Source organism: Crocuta crocuta, unplaced genomic scaffold (assembly GCF_008692635.1).
Source record: "Crocuta crocuta isolate KB4526 unplaced genomic scaffold, BGI_CrCroc_1.0 scaffold233, whole genome shotgun sequence".
Taxonomy (NCBI): Eukaryota; Metazoa; Chordata; class Mammalia; order Carnivora; family Hyaenidae; genus Crocuta; species Crocuta crocuta.
In genome coordinates, this window is record NW_027529526.1 from 9,240,081 (window position 1) to 9,266,315 (window position 26,235).

At 37.2% G+C, this 26,235-nt stretch overlaps 1 protein-coding gene and 1 long non-coding RNA gene across 3 annotated transcripts in view; one reads left to right on the forward strand and one right to left on the reverse strand.

Moving 5' to 3' along the window:
- The window catches only part of LOC144229183 (uncharacterized), a 75,767-nt gene extending 69,210 nt beyond the window's left edge, over positions 1–6,557 (reverse strand). For both annotated transcript variants that reach the window (XR_013334372.1, XR_013334373.1), the window contains exon 1: positions 6,373–6,557. This is a non-coding gene — a long non-coding RNA (uncharacterized LOC144229183). The remainder of the gene's footprint in view (positions 1–6,372) is intronic.
- Positions 6,558–6,771: 214 nt separating this feature from the next.
- RNF141 (ring finger protein 141) lies at positions 6,772–25,896 on the forward strand. The gene is made up of 5 exons (XM_077761071.1): positions 6,772–6,856; positions 18,623–18,817; positions 21,649–21,757; positions 23,658–23,839; positions 25,753–25,896. The coding sequence occupies exons 2-5, from the start codon at positions 18,675–18,677 to the stop codon at positions 25,862–25,864; spliced, it is 546 nt and encodes a 181-aa protein (XP_077617197.1). The 5' UTR covers positions 6,772–6,856; positions 18,623–18,674; the 3' UTR covers positions 25,865–25,896.
- The last annotated feature ends 339 nt before the right edge of the window (positions 25,897–26,235 follow it).

The following is a 26,235-nucleotide window of genomic DNA, read 5'->3' on the forward strand; positions in this document are numbered from 1 at the left end:
TGCTCTCTGGGAGTAAACTGTGTCATCTCACATTGGTCTGTCTGTGGCAATAAGGACCCAAAAGACCAAAGTGGATAGTTCCCAGGACTGGAGCAAATATTCTCTATGTTGTTCTTGAACTTTCTGACTTCATTTCCCTTGGCCCTGTCAGTATACCTTGGCTTGATCATTCCTTACATTATACATGATAATGGGAAGGTTTTAGTTTTGTATTTGCATAAGAAGAAACATGACTTCTTTGATCTGCAGTTATTAGGCCTAGCTAGTTTAGGGGGAAAAAAAACAACAAAAACCAGACTTCTAGATGAAGAGTTTAAAGAAGAGAGATAGCTGGTTGATAGCATTAAAACACTGATGTCAAAGGATGTGACAGCTAGGGAAGAGAATGTTAACTTGTCTCCTAGCCAAAAAAGGTGGTCATGGAAACGGATGCCTTTGATTTCAGTAAGGTAGAAAGTGTTTGAAGGAAAAGCAGATAATGGCAAAGGAGTTGTTGGCAGGAGAATGGGAATTCCTGAGGTCAAACTGAGATTGCTAAGGCAGAGAGGAAGCTAGCCTGAGGTGAGTGAAGAGGTATGCCAAAGGAAAGTAGGTCATAAAGAGTTGCAAAGATCAGTGATCACAGAACACAGCAATGGAGGATTGTGGGGAAGAGTGTTGGGAGGTGGTTTGGAATGACGCGATAACAATGGGGGTAGGTAGTATATAAAATGACTTTCCCCAAATTCAGATAGATCTTTGGGGCAATAGGATGATAAAATCATCCATTTAAAATGAGTTCCTAAACACTGGGGCCCATTTTGTTGATATGTTCTGGCCTAATACTGAGCACCAGCACCTTTATGGTATAGACTTAATAATGTTTTAAGTTGCTTAGTCTAGCAGGAAGATACAAGATGGATTGAATAAGTATGTTTCAGGATAAGTTGATTGGCTAAGATGTTGTTATATGAATCCATCTGTGAGTTAACAAGGAAATTATAGTGAGATGACAGTATTGAATGAACAAGATTTGGTTAAGCCCAAATGAAATATAATGCAGTAGCTAAAACTTGAGGTTCTAAAATCAGACAGTGGATTTGAATCTCTGCTCTACTATTTATGAATTATATGACCTTGGGCAATTTCTTTAACCTCTCTAGGACTGTTTTCTCTTCTGTAAAATTGAGATGATATTGATATCTGTCTTTAGTATCTATCTTTAGGACTGTTGGGAGGCTTACATGAGATAATACATACAGAATACTTTTGGTACTTGGCAAACACTAAGAACTCAAAAAAAAAAAAAAAGGATAAAAATAATAAAACAGAAATTTCAAAGAAAGTACATGATACCATGACAGAATGCTTTAGGAGATAGAAAGAAATCTCTTCATATGATTTAACCTCGGAGACCAGAAGGAATACTGAAGCTATTTTGATAAGGAAATTGTTGAATTCAGGTGCCCATTACTGTGGTACATTCATTCCTCTGGGAGATATTCTATGTAAATATGGAAATACAGGATTGGATACAGATAGGATTGAAGGATAACAACTGGCAACGTTGATTTGGAAATCATCTGAATACAGATGATTATTGAAGCTGTAAGTGCCTGCATTCCCCAAATGTCCAAAAATAAAAGTAGAAAACTGAGGACAGGGCTTGAGAAGAAATAACCAGAGAGGAGGGATCAATAGGACATAAAAACCTCAAAGTGCATCATCCTAGAAGATGATGAAGCTTTAATCTTAATTATTGGTGGCCAGTTGTTCCTCTGTATTCTACACTAATATAATTAAAAGCAGTAATGTATTGTGAGGAAAAGCACTAGACTAGTGGTTAGGAAATCTGGATTCTAACCCAGTTTAGTTAACTTGCTCTGTGGTCCTTAGGTGAAGGATCTTGTCATCTTTGGATCTCAGTTTCCTCACCTATAAATGAAGAATGTTGGACCAAATGATTTATTAGTTCTTTTAACTTCATGATTTTATGAATTAATACAGGAAGCTAAAAGTTTTTACAATCCAAAGCCACTCAGAGCCTTCCTCATATTCCCACAGTCCTATCACAGATGTTTAGTGACCTTACAAAAAGCAGGAGGCATTGGACATAGTTTCTTAGAAAAAAACAGTTTCAAAAGTCTCTCAAATTTTCCTGGTCTTCACTACAGAACTGTGTTTACTACAATTTCACTGAAGCTTCTGTACTTGGATGGGCAAATACCTACATAAACTATGAAAATCTGAATAGTCATTACAAATTACAAGATTCATTACAAAAGGATCAATTCTTCTCCTCCTCCTCCTCCTTTAGAGAGACAGAGCGTGAGAGCCTGGAAAGGGGCAGAAGGAGAGACAGAATCCAAAGCAGGAATCCAAAGCAGGGTCCATACTGAGCGCAGACCACGACCCTGGGATCATGACCTGAGCGGAAATTAAGAGTCAGTTGCTTAACTGACTGAGCCATCCAGGCACACCCCATTCTTCTTCTTATAAAAGGATTAATTTAGTGTTTCTACTTCCTTAACTCTTGCTATTTATACTTGTGGTTTCCTACAAACATTCCTGTGCCATTTTTATATATAAGAAAAATAAAAGTTTCTTTAGCCTGCTACAAAATAACTTCATAACTCCTATTTCAGAATTTTTTTTAAAATTTTTTTAATGTTTTATTTATTTCTAGGAGAGAGAGAGAGAGAGAGAGAGAGAGAGAGACAGCGTGAGCAGGGGAGGGTCAGAGAGAGAGGGAGATACAGACTCTGAAACAGGCTCCAGGCTATGAGCTGGCAGTCAGCACACAGCCCGACCCCGACGCGGGGCTCGAACCCACAAACCGCGAGATCATGACCTAAGCGAAAGTCGGACGCTTAACCGAGTAAGCCACCCAGGCGCCCCGGGAATTTCTAATCTCCACTATTACAATTTTTTAAGATAATCCTTATTAATGTCTTATGGTTTTGTTATTTTAGTTAAATTGTTGATGCTTGTGGAAAGATAAGAAAAAAGCTGTATTGCTGAAATTATCTAGAGATGTCAATAATATTAATTAAAAAATATTTTAATCTTGTAGTCTCTCCTATAATGCAATCTTCACTACACTCTGTATGAAATATAAAAAAGAACTACTTCAGTTTTATAAATTGAAAGCAATTTGCACTGATTTTATGACTCCCAGGCTCAGATTAGGCTGTAATATAAAGCCTTCTAAAATTTAAATAGATGTGTTTTTTCCTCCAACTTTAATGAGGTAAAATTTGTATATAGTAAACTGCACATGATAAAAGTATACAATTTGAGAAGTTCTGACCTATGCATACATCTGGGAAACCATCACTACAATCAAGAAAATTAACATGTCTGTCACTACAGAAAGTTTTCTCCTTTGTGATACCTCTTTCTCACCAATCTCCACTCCCCATTTTTCATCCTCTCCATCCCACAATCCCAACCACTGATTGTTTTATCACTGTAGTTTGGATTTTCTATAATTTTATATCAATGGAATCATACAGTATGTGTTCCTTTTTTGGTCTGGCGTCTTTCACTCAGAAATAATTATTCTGAGATTCATCCATGTTGTTGAGTCTATCAATTGTCCATTCCTTCTCATTGTCAAGTAGTATTCCATTGTGTGAATATACCACAATTTGTTTTCCTTTCACTTGGTGATGATCATTTGGGTTGTTTCTAGTTTGGGCCTATTACGAATAATGCTGCAATGAATATTCATAATCGTAGTGGGTAAATACCTAGGAATGGAATGGGAATCACATGGTAGGTATACGTTAGCTTTTTTAAGAGTGACCAAATTGTTTTCCAAATCAGTTATATCATTCTGTATTCCAAAAATACAGTCTATGAAAATTCCAATTGTTCTATATCCCTGCCAACAATTTGTATGATCAGTCTTTTTAATTTCAGCCATTCTGTGACTAGGGTGTGCAGTGATACCTCACTATACTTCTAATTTGCATTTCCCTAATGACTAATGATGGTGAGCATCTTCTCATATAATTATTTTGTCTTCAATATAACTTCTTTGGTGAAGTGTCTATTTAAATTTGTTGCCCAATTTTTAAAATTGTGTTCTTTGTCATCTTACTGAGTTGTAAGAGTTCTTTATATATTCTAGTTAGAAGTCCTTTATCAAATATATGCTTTGCAAATACTTTCTCCAAGTCTATGGCTTACCTTTTTACTTTCTTCAGTATGTTTTGAAAAGACGTTTTAATTTTGATAAAGTAAAATTTATCAACTCTTTTCCTTTTTAATACATATGCTTTTTGTGCTACGTTTAAGAAATCTTTGCCAAATCCAAGTTAACAATTTTTTTTCTTATATTCTCATCTATGAGTTTTATAGTTTTAGCTCTTACATTTAGATTTATGATCCAGTTTTTAGTTAATTTTTTTATATGGCATAAGGAAAGAACTGAGATTCTTTTCGTTTTTTTGGCATACACTATCCAATTGTTCTAGCACCATTTCTTGAGAAGATTATCCTTTCTCCACTGAATTGCTTTGGCCTATTTGTTGAAAATCAACGGACTGTGTATGTGTAGGTCTATCTCTGGGCTCTTAATTCTGTTACATTGCTCTATTTATAGTCTATCTTCACATCTGTACCACATTGTGTTGATTACTGTAACTCTTCCAATGTCTTTTTTTTTTTTTTTTGAGAGAGAGAGAGGGGGGATCTTAAGCCTTAAGATCTTAAGATGTGGGGCTCGATCCATGACCCTGGGATCAAGACCTGAGCTGAAATCTCAAGAGTCAGAGGCTCAACTGACTCAGACACCCAGAAGCCCCTCTTATAATGTCTTGAAATCAAGTATTGTAAGTCCCTCAATTTTGTTTTTCTTGGTCAAAGTTTTGGCTACTCTAGTTCCTTTGCATTTCTATATAAAATTTGGAATCAGTTTGATAATTTCTATAAGAATCTGCTATGATTTTTTATTGGGCTTGCCTTAAATCTGTAGATCAATTCAGACAAAAATGACATCTTAAAAATATTGAATCTTCTGATCCATGAACATGATAGACCTCTGTATTTAGATCATTAATTTCTCTTGCAATGTTTTACAGTTTTCATTTTACATGTCTTTCACATCTTTGGTCACATTTATCTCTAGGTATTTTGGGTTTTCTTGTTTGTTTTTCTGCTGCTAAATGGTATTTTAAAAATTTCAACATCCAAAAAAAAAAAAAAATTCAACATCCAATTGTTCATTACTAGTATAGAGAAATACAGCTGATTTTTGTATATTAATTTTATATCCTGCAGCTTTGCTAAGCTAATTAGTTCTAGTAGCTTTTTTGGGTACTATTCCATGGTATTTTTATCTGCAAATACAGTGTTATTTCTTCCTTTCCAATCTCTATGCCTTTTCTTTGTCTGTTTTTATTGCACTAACTAGAACTTCCAATATTATTTTAATTGAAGGAAAATTTTACAGAAAATAGTCCAGACTCCCAGGCCCAGATTAGGCTAAACTATACAATCTTGTTGAATTTAATTAGATTTCTTAAAATTTACTAAATCATTACTTATACCTCATTATTAGGCTTAGTTTTTCCAATGTTCATATATTCATCACACGTTCAAATATTTAACAATTATTGCAGGCCAGGCTGTGTACTAGCTGTCAAGGAGAGAATCCTCAGCCCATTCTCCATAATGTAGAAAAGAGGAGTACACGGACAACATGGACCTGGCTCTAATGAAGTCTTCCCATATTACTGAGGCAGTTTACAAGAGTTAAAAGCACAAGTTCATGGTTCAGTTAGGGTTTGAATACAGCTCTGTTCCTTACTGGTTGGTTGACCTTGGAAAATTTAACATACTTTTCTGTTTCTTCAACTGTAAAATGATGGTATTAATAATACCTACCTAACAGGATTGCTGTGAGGATTAGATTAATATCTTTCAAGTACTTAGAACAGGGCTTCTTCTATGGTCAATATCTATTATTAGAAGGCAGGATTAATTCTTCACAGTTTAAATCTACAAATAACTGATGGCAAGTCTCCAAACATTAAGAATCATAAGTAGTTTAATTTAGCTGCTAAACAGTTTAATTTAGTTTAAGCTATCATAAGTAATTTAAACCTGGGTTTAAATCTTTGCTCTGCTGTTTACTGGCTGTGTGACTTTCAGCAAACTACTTAAACAAGAGCAATACCTGTAAGGTGACCTAGTATAGTATTTTGCACAGAACAGAGGCTTAATGGGCAGCAATATCATAACATGTGTTCAAAATAATTGCTGCCATTTATTAGGGCTTACCATTTGGGACTCAGTGCTAATTACTTTCCTTATAGTCTTTTATGCTTCTCAACCTAGCTAGGTGAGTATAATTGGCCCCATCGCATGGTAAAGTAACAAGATTACCTTTGTGTAGCTATGACCAGTGGGAAGTTGTAGGCCTAATCAGTGGTGGCTTGGAATTGAACCCTTCACCAAACCCGGGTTCTACAGTGCCGCCTTTGTCAACAGCTGAGCCCGCGACAGCCCCTCGGGAGGCGGCGCCGGGAGGCGGCAGTCGGCCAGGCGGAAAGCCGAGGCCACCTCACGGAGCCGCGNGCCTCTCCCGCCGCCTCTTAGGCTCGGCCCCCTCCTGGGGCGTCACCGTCTCAGATGGCCTCTGGGGCTCGGACGTCAAATGTCCGCAGGCTGACCCGCGCGCTGGAGCGGGAGCGGGAAGCTGAGGTGAGAGATTGCGCACTACTTCCAAGAACGCGCTGGGGGCGGGGCTTCTGCGTCACTGAGGTGCGACCGGGTCGCAGGGCCAGCCCGCGTCGCTGCCGTCTGTGGGTCTGAGCTGCCGGCTGAGGTGGAGCTCCCGCCGGCAGAAGCGCGTTGCCTTGCACCTGGGGTGAGCTACGTCCTGCTGTCCTTTGACCGTTTCCCTTCCTTGTTGTTGCAAGTCCCCGGGGCTGGGAGGAGAAACACCGGCCGGTCCTCGACTGCCAAGACGGGCTTCACTGGGGCCGCAGGCCCAGCCCCGCCATCCTTTCTAGGCCTCGGTTTAGGGCGCAGGCTGGCTTGGGAGGCCGTTCCGCGGACGCTCCGTCCCCAACCCGGCAGTTCCAGTAGCCCGGGGTGCAGACGGTTGTCCAGTGGGAGGGGTGGTTCTGGGCAACTAGGAGAGAGTTTGTTCTTCTCAAGGCGGGTACTGCTTTTGAATATTGCCGCCGGCGCAGTCTAGTGGGCCAGCGGAAATCGCTGTTGGTTAAAAGTGCAGGTCCGCTTGAGGAGGGGCCGAGGCAGCTAGGACGGCCCGAGAGTTTACTAAACACACCAGTGCTGCAGAAATCTTGTGTGCCCCTGCCGCATTGGGCACCCCAGGTTAGAAACCCTTGCCTGGGGCGATAGTTCAGAAATGGCCAAGAATATGCCTCAAAAGGCAGGGAAAGTCTAGAGAGAATTCTTACAGGTCTAGTGTATTTTCCAAATATGAAATGTATTTAGTAAACACAACGGTGCTATCAAAAATCCATAGTCTTAATCTCAAGTACTCTCTCTCTTTGTAGTTTTTCTATGTATATATTTTTTTCTAATTAAGATCCTTGAGCCCTGAACAAGCATTCCAGCTTCTATAGTAATTAGTCTAATTGATTCCTTATGTATCCATATAGCTGCTGTTAATTTCTTATCTTGCAGAACAGCTGATACTTGCTTATAGCTCTAAAGTTTGGGTAAACAGTGAGTAATAAAATAAATAGTATCCTTAGGGATCTAGGTTTTAGGACTTAGTTTTATCATTGATCTTAAAGCTGACTTAACAATGAAAGTAGTTGATGATTTCAATTATAAATACCATTTTTGTACGTAAGGAGGTTGATACAAAAATTCATAGAGAACAGGCTTCAGAGGTTTTCTAAATACTACGGTGCTTGTCAACTAGTCCTTTTACTGTACTTTCAGGCTTTTTAACTTTGCTTTAATTCTTTTATGAATGGATATGGTTTAAATGTTCATGAAGGTTTTTTTTGCCTTGTTTTGGTTTTTGTTTTGCCAGTTACCCATGATGTGATTTTTGTATCTTTGTAATGAATATTTCAACTACAACAATTCATTTGTTTGAAAAAGAAGTGATCAAGTGTATGTTACCACCCACTAGAGAATGTGGCATTTTTGGAATCCTTGATATTCTTAAGAGTTTCAAAATAACATTTGTTCTTTATTTAGAAAATCCTTCACATGTTTTTTTGAAAGAACATTAAAGGCATACCTTGGAGATAATTGCAGGTTCAGTAACAGACCACCACAGTAAAGCAAATACTGCAGTAAAGTGAGTCAAGTGAATTTTTTGGTTTCCCAGTGCATATAAAAGTTATATTTACGCTATACTGTAGTCTATTAAGTGTGCAACAGCATTATGCCTTAAAAAAACAAAATATATACACCTTAATTTTAAAAAATACTTTAGTGGAAGCCCCTGGGTGGCCTAGTTGGTTAAACATCCAACTTTGGCTTAGGTATGATCTCATGATTTGTGGGTTCAAGCCCCGTGGTGGGATCTGTGCTGACAGCTCAGAGCCTGGACCTGCTTTGGATTCTGTGTCTCCCTCTCTCTCTGCTCCTCTTCTGCTCGCTTTCTCTCTCCCTCTCTCAAAAATAAACATTAAAAAATGTTGTTAATACTTTATTGCTTAAAAAATGCTAACCATCATTTGAGCTTCCAGCAAGTCGTAATATTGATTGATTGCCTGTTGAGGGTCTTCCCTCAATGTTAATTGTTGTTGACTGAGGAGGTTGGTGGTTGCTTAAGGTTGGGATGGCTGTGGCAATTTCTTAAACAATAGTTAAGTTTGCCTCATCAATTGACTCTTCCTTTTATGAGTGATTTCTTTCTGGCACATAATGTTATTTGGTAGCATTTTACCCACAGTGGAACTTTTTTCAAAATTGGAGTCAATTTTCAAATTAGCTGTCAAATTGACTTCTCAAATCCTTCACTGCTTTACTAACTAAATTTATATAATAATTCAAAATCCTTTGTTTTCACTTCAATTTTCACATCTTCACCAGAAATAGATCAAGAAACCAATGTCTTTGCTTATTCATAAGAAGCAACTCCTCATCCATTAAAGTTTTATCATGAGATTGCAACAATTCACTCAAATCTTCAGGCTCCACTTCTAATTCTCTTTCCAAATCTAATTACTCTTTCTACCACATCTGGAGGTATTCCCTCCACTGAAGTCTTAAAGCCCTCAAAATCATCCATGAGAGTTGGAATAAACTTCTTATAAATTTCTGTTCATGTTGATATTTTCACCTCTTGCCATGAATCATGAATGTTCTTAATGGCATCTAGAATGGCGAATCATTTCCAGAAGATTTTTCAGTTGACTTGCCCAAATCCATCAGAGGAATCGCTATCTGTGACAGCTATAGCCTTATAAAATGTTAACTAGTAAGACTTGAAATTACTTCTTGATCCATGGACTGCAGAATGGATGTTGTGTTAGCAGGCATAAAAACATTAATTGTACATCTCTATCAGTGCTCTTGGGTAACCAGGTGCATTGTCAGTGAGCAGTAATAATTTGAAAGGAAGCTTTTTCTGAGCAGTATGTCTCAGCTGTGGGCTTCAAATATTCAGTAAGCCATGTTGTAAACAGATGTACTATTATCCAGGCTTTATTGTTCCATTTTTAGAGCACACGCAGAGTAGAGTTAGCATAATTCTTAGGGCCCTAGGATAATCAGAATGGTAAATGAGCACTGGCTTCAATGTAAAGTCACCAGCTGCATTAGCCCCTAAAAAGAGAGTCAGCCTGTCCTTTGAAGCTTTGAAGCCAGGCTTTGACTTCTCCTTTCTACCCATGAAAATGCTAGTGATGTCTTCTCCCAAAAGAAAGCTGTTTCATCTACATTGAAAATCTGTTGTTTAGGGGCACCTGGGTGGCTCAGTCAGTTGAGCATCCAACTCTTGATTTCAGCCCAAGTCATGATCCCAGGGTTGTGGGATTGAGCCCTGTGTCAGGCTCTGTGCTAAGCATGGAGCCTGTTTAGGATTCTCTCTCTCACCCTCTCTCCTCCTCCCCAGCTGGTGCTCTCTCTCTCTAAAATGAAAAAAGAAAGAAAATCTGTTTAGTGTAGCTACCTTCATTACTAATCTTAGCTAGATCTTCTGGACAACTCACTGCAGCTTCTAGATCAGCACTTGCTGCTTTACTTTGCACTTTTATGTTAGAGACGGCTTCTTTCCTTAAACCTCCTGAACCAACCTCTGCTAGCTTCAGACTTTTCTTCTGCAGCTTCCTCACGAAACTCCGCCTTTCTAGAATTGAAGAGAGTTAGAGCTGTGCTCTGGATTAGGCTTTGACTTAAAAGAATGGTGTGGCTTGTTTGATCTTCTATCCAGACCACTAAAACTTTCTCCATGTCAGCAATAAGGCTTTTTGACTTTATTGTTTGTGTTTCACTGGAATAGCAGTTTTTAATTTTTTCAAGAACTTTTCTTTTGCATTCACAATTTGGCTAACTGGTGGTGCAGGCAGCCTAGCTTTTGGCCTATTTCAGCTTTCGACATGCTTTCCTTACTAAGCTAATCAGTTCTAGCTTTTGACTTAAAGTGAGAGACGTGTGACTCTTCCTTTCACTTAGACACTTAGAGGCCATTGTAGTTATTAATTGGCCTAATTTCAATATTGTTGTGTCTCAGGGAATAGGGAAGCTTGTGGATAAGGAAAGAGATGGGAACTGCTAGTCAGTGGAGCAGTCAGAATATACAGAGCATTTATCAGTTAAGTTTGCTATCTTATATGGGTGCAATTAATGCACCCCAAAACAATTACGATAGTAACTTTAAAGATCAATGATCACAGATCACCATAACAAATATAGTAATAATGAAAGAGTTTGAAAAATTGCAAGAACTACGAAAATGTTACACAAAAAAATGAAGTGAGCAAATGCTATTGGAAACACGGCACCCTTAGACTTGCTCCATGCAAGGTTACCACAAACCTTTAGTTTGAGAAAGGAAAATAAAAAGAGGCCATATCTGTGAAGTACAATAAAGTTGCATGCAATAAAAGTAAAACAAGATGTGCTTTATTATCCTTCTGGAAAGGCAGATGGCATTAAATTATAGGTGGCATAATAGTATGAGCTTCTAGTTCTTTAAGAACTTTAAAAAAAATTTAGTGTTTATTTTTGAGAGAGACAGAGTATGAGTGGGGGAGGGGCAGAGAGAGAGAGAGACAGAATCTGAAGCAGGCTTCAGGCTTTGAGCTGTCAGAACAGAGCCTGACACACGGCTTGAACTCATGAACCATGAGATCATGACCTGAGCCGAAGTCAACCAACTGAGCCACCCAGGTGCCCCTCTTTAAGAACTTTTGATGAGAGATTTATCATCTTGTACTGAATTCTGTGCAAATTATGTTCCTATGCTATACTACTGTGCCCTAATCTAGAGGGTATTATTTTGGTAATATCAAATAATAAATATTTTTCAATTCATGTGCACATTAATTTAGTGATAAATTTCTACAACTTTGTATTTTTTCTTTCATATATTTTTAAAATTTCAACTTCTTTCTAAGTTATTACTAGATGAATGAACAAGTTAGGACTCAAAAGAATACTAAGTTGAACGATAATAAAAAAAGAAAAAATCTGTCAACAATATTTACTGTATCTGGTCATAAACATCCATTGTATGCTTATGTATCTACCAGAAGAGAGAACACAGCTGCTATCCTCAGGAAGCTCACAGAGGAGGATGGTCAAGTGACCTAACTGATGATGTGTGCTATTTTATAAAAGAATGTGCAGAGTCACTGAAGAGGGACACTGAAAAACCTGTGGTGGATGACTTGAGGATGACCCCAAAAGACTTTTTGTGAACATCCATCCTTGGGTGTGATTTTATAATGCATATAGATCACAGAATCATATATTTATGCTAGTGATAGACATTAATGTTTATCATTATTTTATGGTCTTCAAAATGAACTGTAAATTCCAGGCCCTATCCACTGAACCAGAGTGAGAACCACTGCCCAGACTCTCTTAGTGTCTGGTGTTGCCTTTTAATCAGGAGGAGTTAGTGGGGTGCTTGGGTGGCTCAGTTGGTTAAGCATCTGACTTCAGCTCAGGTCATGATCTCACAGCTTGTGAGTTCCAGCCACATGTGGGGCTCTGTGCTGACAGCTCAGAGCCTGGAGCCTGCTTCAGATTCTGTCTCCCCCTCTCTTTGCCCCTCCCCCGCTGGTGCTTTGTCTCTCCCCTCCCTCCCTCCCTCCCTCCCTCTCGTGTTAAGTAATACGGGTGTAATTTAAAGTTTTCAATCTGGATGGTTAGAATTTTTATTGCATTTTGATTGTGTTGGTACAGGAAAGCTAGAGGGAATTTTTAGGAATGAAATATTAGAAGACACCTACTTTATTTTTCACCCAAGCAAAAATCTTCTCTAAAACACTCGTTAGATAAATTTCTAAGCTTTATTTAAACACTTCCACAGTTCCAATGAAAACAAGCTTACATACATTACAAGACTTCTGGATAATTGTGGGTGAATAGGAATTTCTTATTTGACCTGAAATTTGCCTAATTTACACTTACTGGCAATTATTTTCACTGTAACTATATAAAATAAACCTTTCTCTTGTATGTGAAATCTCTTTAAATGTTTGAACAAACCTATTGTTTGTTACTGATTATGCTTATCTAGAGTAAATCACTTTGTTTCCTTTTCTAGATCCATACCATCTTGTATACTCTCCCAGTTATGTTCAAATGATTAATGCTTTTTTTTTTTAAATTTTTTTTTTTTAATTTATTTCTAGGAGAGAGAGAGAGAGAGAGAGACACAGCGTGAGCAGGGGAGGGTCAGAGAGAGAGGGAGTCACAGACTGAAACAGGCTCCAGGCTCTGAGCTGGCAGTCAGCACAGAGCCCGACGCGGGGCTCGAACCCACGACCGCGAGATCATGACCTAAGCGAAAGTCGGACGCTCAACCGACTAAGCCACCCAGGCGCCCCCAAATGATTAATGCTTTTTAAAGTGTGTGTGCTTAGAGCTGATTACAGAACTTCAACGCGGTGGACCCATTATAGAGAACAGTAGGACCAGAACAGCAAGTAGGGTCTTGCTCTGGACATCTGCTTCTAGCAGGAGTTTAGAATCATTTTAATATCTTTCTTGTCCTTATTTACTGTTGGCTTATTTTGACTGAAACCCTGAGACTTTTTACATTTTAACTGCTTTTAAGCACATCTTATCTTTGTGTTTTTATGCATTTGGCTTTTAAAAAAATACTAAGGATTTAGCTTTCAGTCACTGTTGACATAATTTATTCCATTTCAGAAAATCATTATTGTTTTCTGTCTTAATCCTAGTATTCAGTGGACATTATTCATTCATACCAATTTTAGCCATCCACATGTTGGACAGGCATGCAGGCTTGTCTTCAGGGTGTCAGTAAAAACGGTACATAGCCCATCTCTTGCTACCAGCCTTCCTCTCCCTCTGCTTTCGTCACTCTAGCGTTTTTTTACTGCCTCAAAAGCACAATGCTCCTTCCTATAGTACACACTTTCTGTAACTTCTGTCTGGAATGTCATTTCCTCCATTCCTCTATCCCTCTTCTCAAATCAAATGTTGTTTATGCATGACTTCCCTGACACAATACGATGTCAAGCCTCCCTTTTATAGGCTTTTTTTGTAGCACCCAGTACTTGTTTGGCTTAGCTCTTCTCATTTTATGATTATGTATTTATTGGTGTCATTGTTGTCTCTTCCCCACTGTATCAAATGTTCCATCATGGCAAGAACCATGTTTCTTTCCCTCACTGTTGTATCTCCATGGCCTTAAAAAGACATGTAACACAGTGGCTTCCTAACACCAGTTTACAACCATTGGCTTCTAATGATATTTCACACGTTTTAATTAGAACAGGGAAAATAAGGATAATAGTGTACATGTATACATGTACATGTATTGCACATCAGTGTGAAGTTACTACCTTCTTGGGAAGGACTTTTATTTAATAGCCTTCTCCTTTTCACATTATAAATTGTTCTTTTTAAAATTTTTGTTAAGTTAGGTCTCGTGGGCGGCTCAGTCAGTTGAGCATCTGACTTTGGCTCAGGTCATGATCTCATGATCCGTGAGTTCGAGCCCTGAGTTGGGCTCTGTGCTGACAGCTCAGATCCTGGAGCCTGCTTTGGATCCTGTGTTTTCTTCTCTCTCTGCCTCTCTCACTCACATTCTATCTGTCTCTCTCAAAATAAACATTAAAAAAGTTTTAGAAAAATATTTTCTTGTTAAGTTTTGGGGATTTTTGTGGTCTATGTTTGGAAGCGGTCTTTACTCAGAATAGAAATGACTGTGCAAACCATGGTACTTGGATATTTTACTAGAGTGTGAAATCCAGAAATCACTAATGTTGAATACCTAGGGACCACCTCTAAACTAAGATCTTTCTCTTTGGATACAGTTGCTATGAATCTACTTGGCTATATTTAAAATACGTAATTTTGCCTTCAGAGATTTTTTTGATGACCTAGATCTTTCTCAACAACTTCCTTTCATTTATTTCTGTAATATATTTTTATCATTGCCAAGTAGGCTTAGATTCAAAATAGTAATTATTGCATTTTCTTTTTTTAGTATAATCGTACTTTTCGGTATTTAATGTGACAAATAAAATAAACCTCAAATACACTAATTTTAATTTTAATACCAAAGGCAAATTTACATGTTTATGGTTACTGAGAACTCTTATTGTAAATGTTTTTATATTTTAGAATTATAGCTTTATTATTGTTTTATTAAATATTAACGCAAATTTCCTGGCAAACTTTCCTTTAAAATTGTTACTATTTAACCTACTTTATATGAGTGTTAATTATTGTGAGATAAAATGATAGTTTTGGTGAGTAGATAAAATGGAATTTCTTGGGGAGAGGGACCAGAATTTTTTATTTGTAATGCTTTTTTCTTTTTAAAAAAATTTTTTTATTGTTTATTTTTAAGAGAGAGTGAGAGAGAGACAGTGTGAGCAGGGGAGGGGCAGAGAGAGAGGGAGACACAGAATCCAAAGTAGGCTCCAGGCTTTGAGCTGTCATTGCAGAGCCCTATGCAGGGCTCAAACCCACAAACCATGAGATCATGACCTGAGCCAAAGTCAGATGCTTAACTGACTGAGCCACTCAGGTGCCCCTGTTCTTCTAACTTTATATTATATTTTTTTAAACCCTGTTGAAAAGATATTTGCAAATGACATATCGGACAAAGGGCTAGTATAGAAAATCTACCAGGAACTCACCAAACTCCACGCCTGAAAAACAAATAATCCAGTGAAGAAATGAGCAGAAGACATGAACAGACACTTCTCCAAAGAGGACATCCAGATGGTCAACGGATACATGAAATGATGCTCAGCGTCACTCATCATCAGGGAAATACAAATCAAAACCACACTGATATATCACCTCATGCCAGTTAGAGTGGCTAAAATGAACAAATCAGGAGACTATTGATGCTGGCAAGGATGTGGAGAAATGGGCACCGTCCTACAGTGTTGGTGGGAATGTACACAGGTGCAGCCCTTCTGGAAAACAGTGTGGAGGTTCCTCAGAAAATTAACACTAGAACTCCCCTATGACCCAGGAATAGCACTGCTAGGAATTTACCTAAGGGATACAGGAGTGCTGATGCATAGGGGCTCATGTACCCTAGTGTTTATGGCAGCACTTCCCGCAATAGCCAAATCGTGGAAAGAGCCTAAATGTCCATCAACTGACGAATGGATCAAGAAGATGTGGATCATCTATACGATGGAATACTACATGCCAATGAGAAAGAATGATATCTGGCCATTTGTAGCAATGTAGATGGAACTCAAGGGTGTTATGCTAAGTGAAATAGGTCAGGCAGAGGAGGACAGATACTTCCACTTATGTTTTCACTCATAAGTGGAAGAGGAGAAACTTAACAGAGGACCATGAGGGAGGGGAAGGATAAGAAAATAGGGAGAGGGAGGGAGGTAAACTATGAGAGGCTCTTGAATACTGAAAACAAACTGAGGGCTGCGGGGAGGTGGGGGGTAGGGGAGAGGGAAGAGGGGTGATGGGCATGGAGGAGGGCACTTGTTGGGATGAGTATACTGGGTGTTATATGGAAACCAACTTGACAATAAACTATAAAAGGAAAAAAAAAATAAAAGCTAAAAATTCTGTTAAAAAAAATCCCTGTTAGCTATGTGACTTTATTACTTTAACCTCTTTGCTTGTTTCCATAACTATCCGATTTCTTCATCTGTAAAATGGTTATTATGGGAATTTGAATGACTGAGTTCCTTTTTTTTTTTTAAGTTTGTTTGTTTTGAGAGAGAGAGAAGGGGAACCATCGGGGGAGGGGCAGAGAGAGGAGGACAGAGGATCTGAAAAAGGGTCCGTGCTGACAGCAAAGAGCCAGTGTGGGGCTCGTACTCACAAACTGTGAGAGTTGAAGTCAGCCACTCAGGCCCCTCTGACTGAATTCCTGAATACAGGTAAAGTGCTTAGAAGATTGTGTTACACAATCAAAGTGATCAAAAGTATTAGCTCCTTTTACTATTAGTATTAATAGTATTTGTGTTGAATAGGGATTTTCATATTAAGTACAGAGTAAGTCAGCATAGACAAAAAATACTAAAACTTTATTTTCTATTTTAACCATATTCTCAATACTTGATATTCTGATTAATCATTATTTACCAATGAAAAAAACTTTGTAGAATAAACATATTCAACACTTCTCTAGCCACAATTCATAGAATTAAATCTTTCAAGACTTTAATTAAATACGTGTTTTGTGGTCACATTTTTAAGTCTGTTTAATAACTTGCTGATTTATACTGCTAGTAGATTATTAAAGTAGTGTTCCAGCCTTTTAACTAAAATATCACCCTCATACTTAGAAGACAAATTGTATAAACTCTAAGTTTAAAACTTCTGGTGGGTGCCTGGGAGGCTCATTTGGTTGAGCATCTGACTTAGCTCGGTTTATGATCTCATGGTTCTTGACTTCAAGCCCCATTTCTGGCTCTGTGCTGACAGCTCAGGGCCTAGAGCCTGCTTCAGATTTTGTCTCCCTCTCTCTGCCCCTCCCCCGCTCGTGCTCTGTCTCTGTCTCTCTCTCAAAAATAGATGTAAAAAAGAATTTTTTAAACTTTAAAATACCTGGAGAAGTAAGAGCAAAAGTGCTGTCTTTTTTTTTTTTTTGAAGCAGAAAATGTGAGGTGGTTAAATTATCTAATATTTTAATTTTCTTAGGCTCTGAAACCAAAAATGTGCTTAATTTGCATATATTTTATAATTAAAAATTAAGTTGCACATTTATAAATAAAGTATTTCAACAACAAATGTTATTTGGCTGGTATAATTGTATCCTGATTATGTATTTGTTATATCATAGTGATTAAGAATATGAGTACTAGAAAGTGAAATAAGTCAGAGAAGGATAAATACATGATTTCACTCACATGTGGAATTTAAGAAAGAAAACATGAACATAGGGGAAGGGAGGGAAAAATAAGATAAAAACAGGAGGTGGCAAACTATAAGAGATTCTTAAATACAGAGAACTGAAAGTTTCTGGAGGGGAGCTGGGTGGGGGGGATAAGATAAATGGATATCGGCATTGAGGAGGGCACTTGTTGGAATGAGCATTGGTTGTCACAAGTAAGTGATGAATCACTAAATTCTACTCCTGAAACTTGTTATACTATTTGTTACCTTGGATTTAAGTAAAATTTTAAAAATAACTATGTTAATATTTTACACTTGTGATGAGCACTAGTGATGTATGGAAGTGTTGAATCATTATATTGTACACCTGAAACTAACACACTGTATGTTAACTAGAATTTAAATAAAAACTTAAAAAAAAAGAATATGAGCACTAGAATCTGAAAAACATGAGTTCAGAGTTCACTTCAATCACTTACCATTTAATTTTAGATAAGTTACTTAGCTCTACTTCCTTATCTGTAAAAATAGGAATATAATAATGCCTCACTCTTAAGGTTGTCATAAGAAATAAATGAGGTAATATATGGGAACCCCTTAGGTAGGAGTCTGACATGTGATAAGTAGTCAGTAAATGTCCTTTGAAAATTATGTAATATAAACAAGCTTCCTATTATATACAAGCATTTAAACACCTGTGTGTGTGTGTAATGTTTTTTTTAATGTTTATTATTTTGAGAGAGAGCATACTCATGCACTCCATCAATCAGGGCTCAGTCTCACAAATCATGAGATCCTAACCTGAGCCAAAATCAAGAGTTGGAAATTTAACCAACTGAGCCACTCAGGTGCCCCTGTGTAATGGTTTTTGAGTTGCCAAAATTATAGGAATTAGAAGTTCACCATCCTACCAATAACATAAGTGAATCCTGTTTTTTCATTTAGGTTTATGATCTTAAAAAATAGAAATATCAGTCTTTACTTTAAAATATCAGTCTATATTTTAAAAATATAATTGTTTAAATACATTCCACCTTAGACTTGTTTAAGTTTACTGAACTCTCATTTAAAGGTATTCTTAGTTTTTCTTGTTTTCTTGAAGGGATGGGTATATTGCTGTTTTTATAGTATATATATGAAAATAACTTTTATATATGTTTGACAGATAACTATGTGAAGCAACACTGTTTCTGGATTTCAAAAGACATCATTTCATCATGGGACAGCAAATTTCGGATCAGACACAGTTGGTTCTTAACAAGTTACCAGAAAAAGTAGCAAAACATATCTTATTGGTTCGAGAAAGTGGCTCCTTAACTTACGAAGAATTTCTTGGGAGAGTAGCTGAACTTAATGATATGTAAGGTTTGCTCTTTTTCATTTTATTTTTTCTCCCTGACATATGCCCCATATGCCATGACTCTCTAAGAAGTAATCAGAAATATTGATTGGTAAGACTGAATGTTTTCAGCTGCAGCAGTTAGCAAATATTTATTGGGTACCTACTATAAGACTTTCTATGTGGCTATTTTAAAACATAATAGGAACAGAAGAGACCAAAGGAACTTAAAATTGGATTTTAAACATAGGCTTATAAATCAGTTCTTGTTTGAAAGAGCTAAAGGTTTACATAACAGAAGAGAATAAGCCAATTAGTCACTCTAGAGAAAGGTTCCTAGGATAGTCAAAGGGCAGTCAGGTTTCTATATATCAGCCAATTCATCTGGTTAATAAATCTGTGTTCACTGAACATTATTTTTGCCATAGAAATACATAATAGTAAAAATTCATTTGTCACCACTAATGGATAAGGTATTTCGTTTATTAATATCTTCTACTTGGCTAACCTTTTTAAATCTCTTTAACTCTTGAATAGATTTCTAAGGTGGAATTTAAATTGCTCTACCTTTTTAAAGAACACATCTAATAGAAATTTGCCTTTTCTTCGTGAATTTATTCTTTTAAAAAATTATTTTAATGCTTATTTGTTTTTGAAAGAGAGGAGACAGTGCAAGCAGGGGAGGAGTAGAGAGAGAAGGAGACACAGAATCCGAAGCAGGCTCCAGGCTCTGAGCTGTCAGCACGGAGCCCAATGCAGGGCTAGGACTCACAAATTGTGAGATAGTGACCTGACCCGAAGTCAGATGCTTAACTGACTAAGCCACCCAGGCACCTCAAATTTATTCATTATATCAATTTTTATACTGACCTGTGTAGAAGCTATTAAAATACAATGTCTCCTTTTATTATCCAGTCATGAAGAATAAAGAATGTCTTAAAGTTATCTTAGAGATAACATCTTTTAGAAACATTAGATTTCATTCATTTAGTAAAAAAAGAAATTCTGTAGAGATAACATGGATGGATCCTATATGAATATACATATAAATGCATAGAAAATGAACTGTATGCATACAATGTTTCTGGGGAATTGCTGGAAAAAGGGGGCAATAAACGGAGATTGTACATTTTACTGTGTATATTTATATATTGTCTGATATTTTATAATAAAAATATAGTCATAAAATTTTAGCATTTTACTTTTTTCTTTTTTTAGATTATCCAAGTGGTGGTATTTGAGGCATTACTTCTGGGACTGTATTCTTAAGGAGTAAAAATAGATTAAATTTAATAGACTAATGAAGGGAATGCTTTTTTTATTTAACTTTTTGAGAGAGAGCTAGAGCATGGGGTAGGTGGAGAGAGAGAAGGAGGGGGGAGGGAGGGAGAGAGGGAGAATCCCAAGCAGGCTCCACGCCCGGTATGGAGCCCCCGTTGTGAGGCTCAGTCCCACGACCATGAAATCATGACCTGAGCTGAAACTAAGAGTCCAATGCTTAACCGATTGAGTCATCAAGGTGCCCTGAGTGGAATGCTTTTTGGTGTTTATTGTTTTGACTCTTAAGAAGAATAATCAATGACATTTGCCATCCCTTTAGAGTTTCGGAATTTATGTTACATAAACCATCTGTTCTATAATATTTTACCTTTTGGTCTAAAGGTACCAGATAAAATATGTCTTGTTAAAGCATCCACAAGCTAAGCTTATTGTATAATACAGAGGTAATGGTAAAGAATATCTTCCTTTTATTTACTTAGCACAGGATGTTCTGACTGGATTTGGTTCCTAAAACTAATTTCCATGGGTCAGAGTTCAGCATTTCACAAGTGCAGTGCTGTCAGAGAATTTTAACGTTAACCCTATANAGCTAGAAATCAGCTAGGAACTGGCACAGATGAATTCCTTTCACTGGCAGACTTTGCTACCTGAGGCTAGTTGCTTTATTTTCAGGGGCCTCTATTTAGCTCTATGTTCTTTAATTCTGAGTATGATAGCCCCACTGGTGCTCAGAGAGAAATGTGACTAATGATAAAGGGAGCCACAATACTTAAGTATGTCTTTGATCTGATTTAAATTGGCATTAATGGGAAGATCCTGAATTGTCCTTTAAAAGTGTTATATTTTTATGTTAGCATCCTGTGGCCCTCAAAATTACTCTGCTAGAGGAAAACACCAAAGCTCTTCTTAAGGTGTCTCAAAATCATTTGCTTGATCCAGTCCCAAATTAAATTTTTTTTCAAAGAGCTATGTGTTGCTTAAATTAGGACTTAAGCAAGAGCAAGATTTTTTTTTCACACTTTATACATCTGAGGCAATAGTCAAAATTCAGGTGGCTCTTTCAGTTAAGCATCCAACTCTTGGTTTTGGCTCAAGTCATGTTCTCACAGTTTGTGAGATACAGACCCGCATCCTGCTCTGCGCTGACAGTATGGAGCCTGCTTAGGATTCTCTCTCTCTCTCTCTCTCTCTCTCTCTCTCTCTCTCTCTCTCTCAAAATAAGTAAATAAACATAAGGAAAATATGCAGATAAGTGAAACCAGCTAAACTTTTTCCTTAAGTACCTGATTTTTTTTGACATGTTTTTCTAGACATCTTTATTAGACATTAAAAACCAGTGAGTTATGACCTAAAAAGATAGCTCTGTCATCTATCCTGTTGATGTTAAAAATTAGTTGAATGTTTATAATCAAAACATTCTCTGTCCCTGTGTTTTAAGAATCTAATTATTGTAATCATTATTGTTACTATTTTCTTCAGATTTTCTTTTAAGTATTTCTTGAATCTGGTTTCATAGCGCCATTATTTTATAAGACTTTTTATAAAATTAACAACTGTTTGTCTCTTTTCAGAACTGCTAAAATGGTTTCTGGCCAGGGAAAACATCTTATTTTTGAGGTACACCCTGGGTCTGATTCCTCTGCCTTTTGGAAAGTGGTTGTACGCGTGGTCTGTACCAAGGTGAGGATGGCAGAGACTTCCAGCTCTGAACTTAAATTGTTTTGGTGGTTAGAACCGCATTTAATCATGTAATACAGTATAGTAGAAGTAAGTATTAATAACTTGCTAAACTTTTTTTGGTTAAAATTACAAGGTTTTATTTTAAGGCAACTCATTTTCATCAAAGTCATTTGCTTTTTTTTTTTTTTTTTTACATTTTCTAGTTCTCTCTGCTGAGGCATAATAGAAACCTTGGCATTTTTTTGAATTTAAATTTTAGTTAACATACAGTGCAATATTGGTTTCAGGAATAAAATTTAGTGATTCATCACTTACATACAATCCCCAATGCCCATCACAAGTGCCTTCCTTAAATTTTTTTCTTTAATATTTAGTTATTTTTTGAGAGAGAGGGAGGAGGGGCAGAGAGAGAGGGAGACACAGAATCTGAAGTAGGCTCCAGGCTCTGAGCGGTCAACACAGAGTCCCATGTGGGGCTTGAACTCACAAATCACAAGATCATAATGAATCACGGCGAAGTCGGTTTCCTAACTGCCTGAGCCACCCAGGCATTCCTCATATTTCTTAATCTTAAGCAACTAAAAACCAATTTTGCTGTAACCTTTATATTTACAAAAAGACCTTATCTTGACTGTTTCTACCATGATTATCCTCAAATAATATTTAATTAATTATAAGTTAATTTAAATGATGTTTGAATGAAATACTTTATGGGAATAATATTAGGAAAATTAATGGGTTAATTAAAATTATGGACTAAAATGGCTATTAAGAAATTTCATGAGGGGCGCCAGGGTGGTTCGGTCAGTTAAGTGTCTGACTCTTGGTTTTGGCTCAGGTCATGATCTCACAGTTCAAGAGTTTGAGGCCTGCTTCAAACTGACAGCACAGAGCCTGCTTGGGATTCTCTTTCTCTCCCTCTCTGGCCCTTCCCTTGCTTGTACTCTTCTCTCTTTCTTTCTCTCTCTCAAAATAAATAAATAAACTTAAAAAAATAAACTTCATGAATTGTATTTTTATCCATCTGAGCCTGCTTAGGATTCTCTTTCAGTCTGCCCCCTTTGTCTCTCTCTGTCTCTCTCTAAATAAATAAACTTAAAAATAATAGTAAAAGAACATAAGCTAGAGTGGGGAGAGGTACAATCTGTAGGCTACTGGGTCTACTTTATACTAAATGAGTTTTTGGCCAAAACTAAAAATAGCCTTCTGGGAAGAATTCAACCACTTTTTGTTAGGATTTACTTTAATGTAATTTTCTTGCTTTAGTTTGGAAGTTTTGGTATGAAATAGAACTTAAGTTATTCAAGAAAGCAATTGGTTGTTTCAGTTATAGTAGAATGGCATGTGGTTGTTGGATTCAAATAAATCTTTTAGTTAAGAAATTCTTTAAGAAATTAAAAAGAATTGTCAATACTGATCTCTGAAATTCATTTTTTAGGTCTGGAAAAGTCATCTGACCTCATCAACTCTAAACAGGGTGATGCCTACAGGGTTATGTTGAGTATCAAATGAGATAAATGTGTGCAAATACTTTGACCTCCATTAATGTAGGAGACATGGTATTTATTATTCATTTGCTCAGACAGACTGTTTCTCTCCTGTTAGGTAATTTGCAAACCTTGAAGAATTTTATTCCCTAGGATGTTTGACTAAATATCTGTTGCCCCCTTTTGGAAAAAAATGATTGGAGAAGGGGGATGGGTTAAATAGGTGATGGGGATTAAGGAGGGCACTTGCTGTGATGAGCACTAGGTGTTGTATGTAAGTGATGAATCACTAAATTCTACACCTGAAACTAATATTACACTGCATGTTAACTAACTGGAATTTAAATAAAAACTTGAAAAAAAAATTGGTCAGAGAAATTATGAACTTTTTTTCATTTCCTTTGTATTTTTAGATTAACAAAAGCACTGGCATTGTGGAAGCATCACGGATCATGAATTTGTACCAGTTTATTCAGCTTTATAAAGACATCACAAGTCAAGCCTCAGGAGTGTTGGCAATGAGCTCCACCTCTGAAGACCCTGATGAAAATTCATCATCTGTAACATCTTGTCAGGCTAGTCTTTGGATGGGAAGGTATACAGTGCCTAAGTACCATGTTTCTCTTTTCCAATATACAAGCTGCTGAAATCTCAGTAATATTTGCTGGTGCTCTTTGTGATATCTTAAAATCACATTACTACTTACCTCAGCTGATCAACTGGTAGATGTCTGTGCTTCAGGCATGATTAAGTGCCAAATTATAGAAAAATTAAAGTGGCTCACACCAGATAATGCTTCTATCAACCCAGTTTCCATGAATGCAGTCTCCACTCTATATGCTTGCATTTAATGACAAAAGATGTTACTATTTCTCTTATAACAGGAAGAAATGAAGTCAGCCAGAGATTTCTTTGATGGCATTTGTTTACTCAGGCCTAATATATTATTGTTCTGTCTGAACACTCTTTTCCTTCTCTATAATGCTCTTGGCCTGTGAAAGCTCCCACCTGTTGACATTTGACAACCATGATCATAATTTAAATTTGTAAATGCCTCATTGGAAAATGTCTTTCATGGATCCAGACATGGATCCTGTCTTACTGTCATTACTGAATAGACAGTAAAAATCTGTATTGACAATGCCTTTTACCTTAAAATTAAGAATATGCTTAGCAAGAATTTCTCTTTTATTGCTTGGTTTGCAGTTGTATTTTCTGGTCTATTCTTTTCTTTAATGTTTTTATTTATTTCTGAGAGAGACAGACAACATGAGCAGGGGAGAGTCAGAGAGAGAGGGCGACAAAGAATCTGAAACAGGCTCCGGGCTCTGAGCTAGCTGTCAGCACAGAGCCCGACACAGGGCTCGAACCCACAAACCGTGAGATCATGACCTGAGCTGAAGTCGGACGCTTAACCGACTGAGCCACCCAGGCGCCCCCATTTTCTGGTCTATTCTTAACCAACTGGTTTCCAAATAGTATATTGTAGCAAAATTGTATTTCTTTTATCATTTGTTGTTTATAGGATTGTTTGGTTTTCTAGGTTTCTAGGTTACCTAGGTTTTCTAGGTATAAGTGTTACTGAAATGCCAAGTGAGTTTTAGAACGTGATTGGCAATGTTTAGGCTTTTCTTTTCTGTATTTCGTTGTTGCTGTTGTTGTTTTAATGTTTAATTTTGAGAGAGAGAGGCACACACACAAAAAATGAGTGAGCACAGAAGAGGCAGAGAGAAGGGGAGACAGAGAATCCCAAGCAGGTTCTGTGCTGGCCAGAGCCTGACACAGGGCTCAATCTCATGAAATGTGAGATCATGACCTGAGCCGAAATAGTCAGGTGCTTAACTGACTGAGTCACCCAGGCATCTCAAGAAGGTCCATATTTTAGAGAGCTTTGTATCCTGCATGGCAAATCTTCTATCGGTTGAATTCATTTATATAAATGCAATATAACTGAAAGAGCCTATTATTGGGGTGCCTGGATGGTTCAGTCAGTTAAGCGTCTAACTTCAGCTTAGGTCATGGTCTTCCAGTTAATGAGTTCAAGCCCCACCCCCACATCAGGCTCTGCACTGACAGCATGGAGCCTGCTTCGGATTCTGTGTCTCCCTGTCTCTCTGCCCCTGCCCCCTCATGCTCGTTCTCTCTCGCTCTTGCTCGCTCTCTCTCTATCTCTCTCAAAAATAAATAAACGTTAAAAAAAATTTAAGAACAAAATAAAAGGGCCTATTATTTTCAGAAAGACTTGAATATTTCCAGTTTTAGCTTATGTGTTCTTTTAATCGTCACAGTATTCTTCTATTATCTAGTCTTTCTTTAAGAAATTGGTCCCTCTTAGTACTTCTTCCCTAATGTCTGCTGTCCCCCAAAATTATCTTAATTTAGTCTTATTTGCACAAGTCATGTTTTGCTTTATGCTGAGGGCACATAGATGTTGATAATGCATTCTAAGGCAATGGAGACAGAGACAACAGAGAATATTATTGATCCAGCTCAGTTTTCACACTGCAGGGTGAAGCAGCTGACTGATGAGGAGGAGTGTTGTATCTGTATGGATGGTCGAGCTGACCTTATCCTGCCTTGTGCCCACAGCTTTTGTCAGAAGTGCATTGATAAATGGTAAGTTATGTGCTGCCTTCAAGGGATAGGCAGAGGTCAAATGGAAAAGTACATGAATAAACTTCAAAAAATACAAAAATATTGTAATTAAGTATAAGAGATTTTGTTTTTAGTACTTTGAATTGTATGACATGCCTCCTCTTCTGGTTAAAAATATTTTTATAGTTTAAGTTTATGAAATGTGGCAATGTATCTTAATTTTGGCATTTTACTTTGACTGTAAGATTTGTGCCTGACTTGAGCCTAGAATCACAAGCTTCCCTTTTCCTTCATTTTTCTCCTCATTTCTGTATTTTTCTTCTATATTTGATTAAAAGGAATAATAATGAATCCTTGAATATTAGACCTGGAGGGAACTTTAGAGACCAGCTAGTC